At 39.2% G+C, this 12174-nt stretch overlaps 1 protein-coding gene across 4 annotated transcripts in view; it reads right to left on the bottom strand.

Moving 5' to 3' along the window:
• Positions 1 to 12174, bottom strand: part of LOC141007458 (prolyl 4-hydroxylase subunit alpha-2-like) — a 28876-nt gene that overhangs the window by 13868 nt on the left and 2834 nt on the right. For all 4 annotated transcript variants that reach the window (XM_073479822.1, XM_073479820.1, XM_073479823.1 and 1 more), the window contains exons 2-4: positions 4134 to 4236; positions 2419 to 2515; positions 1834 to 1985 (exon numbers count right to left, since the gene is read on the bottom strand). In XM_073479822.1, coding sequence (XP_073335923.1) covers positions 1834 to 1985; positions 2419 to 2515; positions 4134 to 4218 — 334 coding nt within the window. In that variant the 5' untranslated portion in view covers positions 4219 to 4236. The remainder of the gene's footprint in view (positions 1 to 1833; positions 1986 to 2418; positions 2516 to 4133; positions 4237 to 12174) is intronic.

Below are 12174 nucleotides of genomic sequence, written 5' to 3'. Positions count from 1 at the left end.
CATTAAACAATAAAACTATAAATCATCCTCTTGCTTCTAATGGGCTTTTGTTTTTGTGGTTCTCCTCTTTCTTTTCCCGCTCACTTTCCCTGTCTCAGCCAGTACAAATCTTCCTGCCACAGCGGGTCCAGACTTTCTGCAAATAATTTGAGCCTCTGTTCTGAGTGTTCAATATAATCCTTCTTATGCTGCCAATACCAGCCAATAAAGTTTAGATCAGTCTCTTGTGTGTGTGGCTAATGATGATTATTAATAAGAACTATGTGTTGAGGGAAAAGTTAATATTTTCTTCATCACTACATATCAGATATCACTGCTGCTCCCGAGGAAACTCCAGAGGGCAGATGTGGCATTTTCATTTAATTCGTTCTATGATTTGTATAAACTCTGTGGTATAAAGACAGAGGTGCCTCCGATCTAGATAAAGGGATCTTAATGTTTACATGATATGTAATGGTTTCAGTGTTGCTAAGACATAAAAAAGGAAAAGAAATGTGGATAAAGGTAAAGGAAAATGTAAAAGTACACACATTAAACTAAATCAAAATGCTGTATGATTTCTATCTACTCAAGTTCATAAGGTCTCGATCCAGTTTCTCTCTGTCTCCCTCTGACTCATGGCCACGTATACAGATTCATGCTCATTTTATCTGCCTCACACAGATATGGACCTACAAACAGACTTCCAGGTCCAAACACACCACACACACACTAACACACAATGGGAGAGCATTGCCAAAATATGCAGAGATGGGGAACAGCTGGAGCTAAAACATGACAGCCTCTCTGTTCCTTTTGGAGATGGAGTTGGAGTATTTGAGTAGCAATTTCCACTCTTCAGTCGGAGCCATGTTCACATCTTCTCTGATTTTTAGATTTGCTTTCTACTTGCACTCTGCTCACACTGAGAGAAGCCCTGTAGAAAAAAAGTGGTGACTGCTGTCACTCAGATGCATTGTGTGATGTGAACAGAAACGATGCATACAATGTCAATGGAAAGGCAAGTCTGTAGATGCATCTGATGCGTTTGAAACGGCTTCGACTTGAGCGAAAACATTAGCCGTGTTTCAATTTACTGGCAAGCGGATTTGATGAAAGGTTCTGAAAAGAACAAAGAAAGAAAAGAAACAGTAAAGCTACCCAAGTTGGCTGTATAGACTTCGTACACATGGCTGTAATAAAAGAAGCAGAGATCGTGAACTGGAACAAAACCAGATGTTTGCCCAAAATATCTGGGAAGACACCACAAGAAAAATCATCATGAGAAGATGCTGTGTCCCCTGTCGGGGTGTAAAAAGCTCATCAGTAATGCCAGATAAATGTTTGCTCCATTTGAACTTATTCCCTAACGGGCGTTTTTCATCTACCATCAAGCAAAATACCCTTTCTCAAAAAAGGCCAAAACGTCCTCAAGCAAACATAAAACTCTTTTGGGAACTTCTAGATGCACATAACACTATGTTGATGGAAACAGCAATTGCCAGTCATTTATAGATTAATCACTAATTTTGCAGAGAGAAAGGAGGAAAAAGCAACTAGCTTGATGAAAATAATACAAGTTTGTTGGTCTTTTTTGGTCTGAGCTATTGCACACAGGCAGGCACAGTTTACACACATAGTCTCTGCTTGTTATCCCTGCAAATATCTGTATAGTCTCAGTCAGGCAACAGACCCATAGCTGCATGTGGCCAAAAAACACACTCCAAGAGAAAAACAGATACTCCATGAGTGTGTGTTTTACAACCAATCACAAAGAAAACATTAGTGAAGAAAGGCAATATCACACCACTCTCTAGCTCCACTCCTCTTTCCTTCCACCCCTCTGTTTCTTACCATCAGAGGGGTTCTGAAGCACCAGGGTCTCCAGTTCAGTCCACTCCGTGTTGAGTCTCTTCATCAGTTTGTAGGCGTTCACTGGGTGGCCCAGGTAGCCCTCTGGGTCAGAGGTGGACACTCTGGTCAGATCATCAAGTTTGTTGGCCCAGCTAAAGTACAGACAGACAACGTGTTACAGCTGTAAAAACTCATGAAATACATTATAAAAGTGAAATGATTTACAAAGTTTAGAGAGTAAATGTCTCTCTGGTGGAACTCCTAACAGCTCATGGATGTCTTAAAAATGACAGGGAGCCCCAAGTAGACACTGCTTTTTTGTAGAGGCCACAAGCAAAAAAGATTGAAAACCACTGGTTAAGTCACTGATAATGTATTGTGTTTTCCCATACATATTTCAATATAAAATCATAAATATAAAAAGTAAGAACTAAGTGTAACAATCAGGTAACCAATATTGGAGTAAAAAAACATGGTATTTCCCTCTAGAATGTAGGAGTATGAAGTATTAAGTCAAGTACAATAGCCTCAGAGTACTGTACTCCGCTATAGTACACAGTCTACATTCACAGTTTGTAAATGTACCTTTTGACAGCAGCAAGCTTGGACTCCTCTGCTTTTATGTACTCCCTCAGAGACTGGACCAACTCCTTTTCTGTGTAGATCAGATCTGTCATTTGGCCTGCAGAGAGAGTGAGAGGTGTCACTGAAGATAAAATCACCATCACTTTTCTCCCTGAAAAAGATGCAGTGCCTTTTAATTAAACAAAAAAGAGTCAGAAAGCTACACATCTTGTATTGCTACTTACAAATTAATGTTATGTGCATGTTCTCTAAACAAATCCAGCTTCTTCTGATGTAAAACTAATAGAGTTGCAAGTGCTGACAACATTCACCTCTGTTGTGTTTTGTTTTAAAAGCCTATAAAATGTATTTCTGGTAACACTGTTAGATTAGAGAGACCGCAGATTACTACTGGGGTAAAAAATAAATCTTCAGCCACAAACCGTGGGGCTTTGATTGTATAGAATTACTCAACAAACTACAGTGGGCTGTTCATCCATGAGTCTTTGAGGAGGAGACGACTGGGGTGTCGTAAATAATTCCATGGAAACGGTCAGCCATGATTAATTCTCAGGGGTTGCCAGGGAAGAGGAATAATGAAATGCTTTCATTGTTTTAGTGTGCAACCAACATAACTGACCAGCCAAGTGCAGTCAATCAACGTGATTTAAGTGACTGTTTATCTCATGAGATGCAGCCTGCTGAGTGATGTGATGCATACTGAATATCAAAGACAGTTTTAGATATTAGATGAAAGAAGCTTATCAGGAATTTTTTACTTTTTGTTGTTTCTTTTGAAATGATATCAAGAAGACTTAACTTCACTTGCAGAAATCATGCAGACTGTGTAAAACATGAAACCCTTTTTTAAAATTTTTTTCACAGATTTGATTTAAGGAATGAACGGACCACAATTATTTCTCTTAAAAGTTATTCTTGGTCCCTTAAAATAAACTCAGACTTTCTGGCCTCCTGGCCACTTCCTCCATCTAAAACCTCTTTTATAGCAAAGGAAATACATGCATTCCTGAGCCCAAAACTCTATTCTCTTCTACATGTGGAAGTTATGCAAGACGCTCCTATTCAGGGCCGTTTTCAAGCTTCAGTTTTCTAATCACTTCTAATCAACAATATTAAATAGCCTAGTTAAAAGGTACGGAGCAGAGTTTTGAGAGCTGATACTGTTAGGGAGCTAGGGAGTGTTTTTCAAGAGTCAAATTGCCATGCTGATACTCTGTTTACTTTGATTAAGCCTATAAAATCAAAGTTGGCCTGGCTTCAATCAGGAATAAATCATTATATACTACTACAAAATAGCATTGGGTTCTATGCCCCGAGGGGAATCTAGACTGAATGTGAAGCAAAGAAAATAAGGTGAAACAATCAATGTGCAATTACCACAGTAAGTTAAAACAGAAAATAATGCAGTGGCATGCAAAAATGTACATATACCAGAGGTCAACAGTCTCAAAACACAACTAGCAATCTAGCAAAACTAGCAACAATCACAGTTTTACTGTGTATTAACAGCCTTCTGAGTTCAATATACACAATTCTAGCCAAACATTTGCCTCAATGTCACTTTCAATGTGTAAAGAAAGAATAAATCAAAAGGGATTTTGTGGCAAAATGAGTCAAGAAACTCCCACAAAGGATCAAATTAAAGGTGGAAACAGATTCATCAAACATTTTAATCTATAAAGGGAAAAAAATGTCACATGGCTGTTTAAACCTACTTATGGAGGTGAAGATCTCTGCCTGTGTTGTCCAGCAGGAGCAGCACCACCACAGCAGAGCCCAGAGGATGTAAGACTTCCTCATTCTGTCTCTTCTAATAACCTGCAAAGACAAACATAATCACAACATGTCACAACAGATTTACAGAATACAAGCTAGTTTTCACAGCAGTGGTAACAGTCTGTTATTCTTTGCAGGATAATTGAACAAATTGTGCAAGACTGCAAAATATGGAGTTTTGCATACAAAATCCTATTCTTATCTAACACCATTCAAAAGTCCATCTGTTCCCCTTTTTAACATTGTGTCCAACATTAATTGGCAATGTGCTGTTCCTTCTAATTCTTAAACCACGTATTTAAATGAACTTGCACTTTTTATTACCCTGACTAAACAGTTTGTACAATGATGCTGTGTTTCCGCACTGAATTACATGATGGTCTAACAACATTCAAAGTTTCCAGTGTGTTTCCTGTAATGAGTCAGTATTCCCTGCAGGGAGGCATGTGCTCATAATAGCCGCTTTGCCCGGTTCCCATTACGAAAGAAAAAGGACAGACAATGTGAAAAGAACAGTGTTTGTTTGGAATAAACCATTCTGTATCTACAAAATACATGAAGTTTCTCTGTAATATTCACACTGCAGACACAGCCAGAAGAACACAATGTATGGTATAAAAATCGAGTACATTGTCCAGACATCTGATGAATGTGTGGTCATCATTAATTAATTTCCCTTTTTCTTTGTTCTACTCTGGAGTTCAACATGGCCACCAGATGCCTAATGAAAAACGTCTATATGAAGCACTGACAGTGTACTTTGTGATACAATTAAAAACCAGAGCTTGTGCTGCAGAAACTCACAAGTAACTGGCCTTCAAAATGAAGACCTTCGATCAAGAACACCAGGTTATATCCTTCAAATGCTGATTTTTTTGGCCAGTAACAGGCTGCAGAAACAAGCTGCAAACACTGTAGTGAAATAAGTTGTTGATATAGTGAAGCTGTTAGCAAACGGTTGCCAATTTATGCATCTAGCAGTTATGGAGCATGGATGCAAGTCCAAAATCCACTCTAGTTTTAGGTCTGGTTTTGGTCTCCACCAGTTCCTGAGAAAAATATATGGCTCTCTGGCTGCAAAATGCTTCAGCATATTCACAAGCTAGTCGGTCACTGTCTGTCTGCAGTTTGGCACTGAAAGCAGCTGCCAGCTGTGGCCAAAAAATACACTATAAGAGTGGCAAATGGTATATAGTATAGTTGCTGGCTGGGCAGCTACACAGAGAGCTGAAAGGAGCAATAAAGTTCTCCATTTTCTAATGAAGACTAAACAAATATAATTGGCTGTTTAGTTGCAGCCCTACAATTGGCATACTAAGGAAACAAATACTAAATATATATACACTTAACATCAAGTTATATTGTTGTTATTAAGCAGACAATATCAGTTCAAACAGCTGCTTATTGTTCCTAGGTTTATTATGATTACCTTGTCAGAAGTTGCCACATTTCCTCCACTAATATTTGTCCTATTAAATAAACAGTATTCTAATCTAGGGCAAAGCAACATGAGCTATGGGGACTTTCAGTGATTATAAAGAGCCAACCATAGAGCTGAAGTTGAAAAGGCAGAGCTAAACAATGGTGTGTCACCTGGCAGAGACTCTTTGTTCCCCGTCCAGCACCGAGACCCGCTTTGCTTAGGTGAAAAGTGACACTGCTCCACTTTCTCCTCCAAGATTTCATCTAATGCTGGTTCACCACATCACTTCTCAGTAATGACTGTTTACTGTTGGCTCTGTAAAGCATGCACATATATCCATGCCTTCCAGATGTAAGCACACGCATACTCTTCTCACTGCACCACTATCTAATCAAAGGCTTTACGAGACAGACGTCCTGGAGCAGTAAAAGGGGCACCTTAATTGTTAGTGTAGTAGTCACTTGGTGAGGAATCTGCTCCAGGTGAAAAAGAAATCATTTCACTGACATGACACCTGCTGACAAAATACGAGCTGACTCTCTACTGTTGCCAAAATAAGTCAGGACAAGGTCAGAAACAGGGTTTAACAGAGCCTTAAGTGAAAGAGAGACTAAGAGAAGGTAAGCCACTGACACCTATGACACATTCACAGGACAAAATGTCAGTGTTAAGTGGATCCTTTGTAAAGCTCTTTGGAAAACAAACATGGAGAGAGTAGTAGACAAATGGACCTTTAAATGAGGCAAACACCATCACAACCACACCATATGGTACTAGCCAACAGTAGGTGTTATTGGCAAAGAGCTGTGAAATGGCTTCAAATGGTACAGCAAGTTAGGGTGGATTCTAATCAGGCTTTACCAGATGTTCGAGCCCTGCATTACTTGTAAGAAGCTGAGCCAAATTCCAAATGAACTGATGGGAGATGCCTGAGCTGAAGTTATTTTTTACTGATAAATCGTAAACAGGAAAGAAAAATCATTTCAAACTTGCTGTTACTGATCTGTTTGGTAAAAAGAAAGGAGTTCAAGTATACAGTTTTCTTTACCCAAGTTTTAGCAACTACAATTAAAGTAATTTTGCTGGAATGTACCACATTGTGTGTAGGCATATAGGTCAATGTAAATTATGTCTGCACCAAAATTCACAGTGCAGCATATGTGCAGCAGTACTTGGGCTTGTGAGTGAAAGCATTTGATCAAATTTCTCAAGATAGAAGAGTCATTCTGTCTCCTCCATGATGTACGAGAGCTGCAGAGCTGTCCTAACTTGTCTCCAAACATGCCTACATATTCCACAGATGTGGAAAAACAGAATGCCACAGTTAAAATTAAATCATGCCTCCTCTGAAATGTTGCATAGATGTAACCTTCGTTTGGCTGACAAAGTCAAGCTATGCCTGGTTGTCAAAACCCTTATAATTTAAGAAAATACAGCTACAAAATGGAACAAGCTCCTATGCCACGCACACTGAATAATTTCCACCAGCTAATATGATTATTCAAAGGACTAAACACATATTGGTTATGCATGCATGGTCATTGTGGTCAGTTGGCTTGGGTGCACATGGACGCTCCTGGAGCATGAAAGCAGACGAGTGCCAACGCATTGCCTGAATTATCTATGCAGCAGAAAACACTCCAAAACAATAGTTGTGGGCAAATGGCACTTTTGACTGTACACCAGGACACAAATAAACACCATAAATTTAGTGCATTAATCAATCACTCAAGTAGTTTGACATCCTGCTGACAGTGACTGTGCAGCTTCACAAAGAACTCCTAAGTCTCATGTTTATCTTCCTGGTACTAACTAAGCTCCCAGAAAGCTGTTGGTTTACTTAGTGAGTGCCAGCCCAGATAACTATTTCCTCAGTATTCAACTATAAAATTAAAGGACCAAATCTTTCTCCTTGTAATTTACAGCCTGTGCGATTAGGCAACCCAAACACAGCCTTGCCTGTAGTTGCAGGTTGTAACACACGTGTCACATTCCTGGGGAGAGGCCCGTTACATTTACCACCTCACATTCTCGAGTCCTCCTGACCTTCGCCTGGCATTTCTGGCAAATGTAGGGAATAGCACTGAGGACAAGACAGGGTATGATATGAAGAGGTCATGATAGGACAGGACCAGCCAAACACTCAAACAGTCCAACATGTCTTCCTTTGCTGCTGCAGACTTGTGTTTTATGTATGAGTAAAGCTGTGAAGCCGTAAGAATCCGTCTGTACTTTCCTCAAAATATAATACAGCAGATAACTATCAGAAATTGATATGACATGTGTTCTCTCTCACACCTGTGGGTTTCTCCCTTCTCCAACCTTGGTGCGAAATCTGGATCAAGATTAAATCTGTACTTGCAGAAACACTTGCACCTGATCAAGTTAATGAAGCTTTTAAACCATTTCAGTGGGCTGGTTTTTCCTCATCTGCAGAGAACACTATCTTTAACTTTAATCATTGTTTCACATAACCTACTGTTGTTTGCCAGCATCACAGCAAGGAGCCAAAATCTCACAAGCCAAGTTCTTGCAATGAGATATTGGCCTGTTAAACATTTCCGAGCCTGGCACCTTTAAGCTGAGAACAGCCATAAATACAGCGCAGCACAATCTTTCAAATGTATCTGACGTACGGCTCTGAGGTTGATTCAATATTTTATAAAATAATCCTGGTCTGGTTTGCAAAGCTTCTTGTTTGACATTTCTAAGTGACTGTGACAACTTTTTTTGTTCCCTCATTGGTTTACCAGTGTTGTGCTTTGCTCTGGCAAAGTTTGCCTGGAATGAATGATGACAGCAAACCACAGAACTCATCTCCAGCCAATGATGGGCTTCATGTTTCTCCAGACTTGTGCTGTTTTACATGGAGTGGCTCTACGAGAGAGATAAGAAATCAAACTAGCACGCTCTCTGGCAAAGCAGTCAGGATCTAAGGTCTGCTGCGGGGCAGCGGTTTATTAAACCCCCAGTAACATTTTCAACATCTGTGGTGTTCTTGTTCTTCTTTTCTTTTGGACATCACTCAACAACAAATCTGCAGAGAAAACCCTGGCTGGTCCGAGCAACAGATGTGTTGGGTCACACCAAGTGCCAGTTGGGGAAGTTATTAAAATACATCTGTTTTTCAGTTTTGAGGGGAAGCAGGTAAAACATATGTCAAGATAAGAGGATATTAGAATTAAATTGATCTTCATCATCATTTTCCCCGGGACAATTTGAAAAAAAAATATACATTTCCTAAGAAATTCAAACAAGAGCAGAGCCAAATAGTACTGGAACTGACGTAAGTTGAATGTTGTCAAGACAACGGAGGCAATAGTTCAATATTGTTGCAAAAGACCAATTCCAAACTTTTTTACAGCCTTAACATTTCTTGGAAATGACTTCTGAGAGCTAAACCAGCCATTTACAATCATATCAACAGCATATATTTAACATGTAGTTAAATGAAAAAGATTCAGATTTAGTTAGGGGAGTTAAGAGGAAGAGGTCAAAGAAGAGGCTGAGACAAATGCAAAGGAACAGAATGAGGTACAACAGAGCTGCAGCCTGGCTATTGACGGGGCTACAAACCTCTAGTGAAATATCAATATATTGATAGTGAATATTTGAAACAGTTTCAAGACTTCTTTCTTGCAGTGTCAATAAACCACCAGCTTTTGCTTTCTCACTCTATCTTCTCTCCAACAGCAAGTTGTTACGCAACATTATTTTCATAAGGGCTAATCTAAAGAGAAAAATACCAATGTTTCTAAAAAAAAAAAAGGTGTTTAATGTTTCCTCCGGTCTTCCTGTTGTGCTCTGCTACTAGCCAAGAAAAGAGAAGAAAAGTCATACCCTGTTGTCATGATATCGCCTTTTTATATTTATCTTTTAATAAAAATATAAAGGTTAGAAAATTGTATCAAATGTAGAAAAGCATTATATCAAAGTTAGACATTCCAGTATCATGACGACGCTACAAACCTCAGTGCAAAAATCCCTGGAATCAAACAGCTAATATGCAGACAGAAAATTACTGATTTCCAGAGGAAAATATTGAGCCAGATGCAGAATTTCCAGGGAACGGACCCCTACGCCTCTGTACAAAAGTTGTTCCAAAAACTGTAAGACTCAAGTGTGAAAACATCCTGCATGGTGGCTTTACTTTTTTGCAGAGATAACGTGGCAGTTCACATTCCATCTACATTACATTTTGGCAGGAAAGACCAAATTCCTGTATTTTGATAAAACTAGTCAGCGAGCGGCTATCTGTGTTAATGAAGAATGGGAGTTGCAGGCCGGATCGACAAGATGCTTGCCAAATTTGTCCACACTGTGAAGCTAAATGGTGTCTGGCGATAACAACGCATGGTTGATGCTAAACAGGTATTTTCTGACTGATGTTAATCAGTAAACAGGACTATCGCACACCCCCCACACACAAAATACAGCCAAACATAATCATGCCAGCACACACATGCATGCAGAGTGGTATATGCATGTTACATAATACGCCACATATGCACAGTATATACATGTGCACACAGTATCCACAGGCTGTGAACATGCTCAGACAATCCCTGCCTGTCAGACACAAGAAGATTTAACTCTCTGCACCAGCAAAGAAACAATTTCAGATTCAAACTTGAAACTTGTCAAACTGCAAGAATAATTAATCCTCAATTAGATTATACTCAACTTAGATTAAAATACATCTGTTATGGATAATGTAATATGCAAGGTCTTTGGTTTAGCTGACAGAATAGAGAACATTTGATAAGTTATTTATAAGGCAATAGATGTCCTAAATGTCCTGTCTCTGTAGCAACCACTAGATTGACTCAAGACAGTTGAGTCAGACAAAGTGCTTTGACTTTCACTTCCACAATACATCACAAGGTCAAGGAGGTTCCTTGTTTTTTAGGAAATTATGCAACTGCAAGCCAGCCTACCATTAAAAATATTACGAACACTATCATTTTAATCTGTTTCCTGCTCCGAGACAACAGAAGTGAGCATATCCGATATAGTTTCGCTGACCCTGTACACTAGTCAGCATTTAGCTCTTGTTCCTTTTACGTCTGAATGCACTTCTCGTAATTCACTTAAAACACAAGCATCCGCCAAATGAATGTAATGTCAGGCAGTGTCAAGGGTTAAAACCTTTTCTAAGTCCTTGTCCAAGACTTCTGCTGACCACGTGGTTAACAGACATTACGGCAAATTTGTTTCAGATGCAATGAGAGTTAAAAGAAACCATCTGCAGCTAGAGTGCAACTAAAAATAGGCTAGATTTTACCTTGAGGGACGACCATTTCTAAACATCCGCCCTGGCCCTGAACGTGACTAAACGTCCAAACGTGGCAGCTAGACTGTGGTAGCACCGGTGACCTATTACAAGATTGCTGTGTCACATATTCATCTCTGCCTGGTGGAAGTGCTCATTCATATCACAGAGTTACTGTTTAGAGAGCGTGGATCATTTCAAACCATCTATTACCATAAAGAGACAGACAGGCTCAAAGTTGCATGCATTAGTTTATATAAGCAAGCATGCACATGTGCAAGAGAACGCCATCCACTTCCAAAAACATTTTCTGGTATGTAAACACTGAAGGCCCATATGAATAATATTTAATAAATAAGGCACAAAGATAAGCATTGCTCCAATCTATTATGAAAAGAAACAGACGTGGAGGCTGGCTGCAAGGTTAGATTATCAGTCAGAGATTCACATAACTTAATAAAGCTGTTCCATGTTTCAGCTTTATCTTGCATCATACTCTTGAGCGAGCATGTCACCTGCCTTACAGGCCCAATTACAGCTGACAGATCTATGGCAACCATCCATTTGTTGCCTCCCATTTATACACAATCCAATTGCTGCCACATCCAATTACTGTCTGCATATAAACCACCGCAGGGCATCACTCACCTGGCGTGCATGCAGCCCTTTACACTGGGATCATCTGTACAGTGACAAAGCCAATGTATTTTCTGTTAAATCTTTTTAATCTATGAACTCACCTTTTGAACTCAGTGAGCTGCCAGCTGTTGAGCTACTGTAAATTCACTTGAATTAAAGGGTTGGTTCAACAGCAAAAACAATTGGTGGATTATTTGATTAGTTGATTGACAGAAAAGTTATCTTTTACTACTTGGATTTAATTGATTCATCATTTTAGTCTATTTTCAAGCAAAAAATGACAACTATTCTCTGGTTCCAGCTTCTCCAATATGAGGCTGTTATGCTTATCATTGTCGTATCTGACAATAACCTGAATATCTTTGGGTTTTAGACTATTCTTAACACAAAACAGGATATTTTAAGTGTAGTCTGACTGATACAGGGTTTTCTGAGGCAGATACAGCAGATCAACTTATATACTGATACAACAGAGGCCTATCTGCAGTAAGCTAATATCAGGCGATGTATCAAGTCAATGTTAGCTTGTGTTTTTGGGAAATTGTGATAAAGGGCAAAACACTGAAGCTAGTACCGGTGTAACAATACTACAGAAAATGAGTAATGACGCTGTTGTAATATTCAGAATCATATTGAAAAATCGATA

The sequence above is a fragment of the Pagrus major genome, chromosome 13 (genome assembly GCF_040436345.1).
Source record: "Pagrus major chromosome 13, Pma_NU_1.0".
Lineage (NCBI taxonomy): Eukaryota > Metazoa > Chordata > Actinopteri > Spariformes > Sparidae > Pagrus > Pagrus major.
This window is presented reverse-complemented; position numbering and strand designations above follow the sequence as displayed.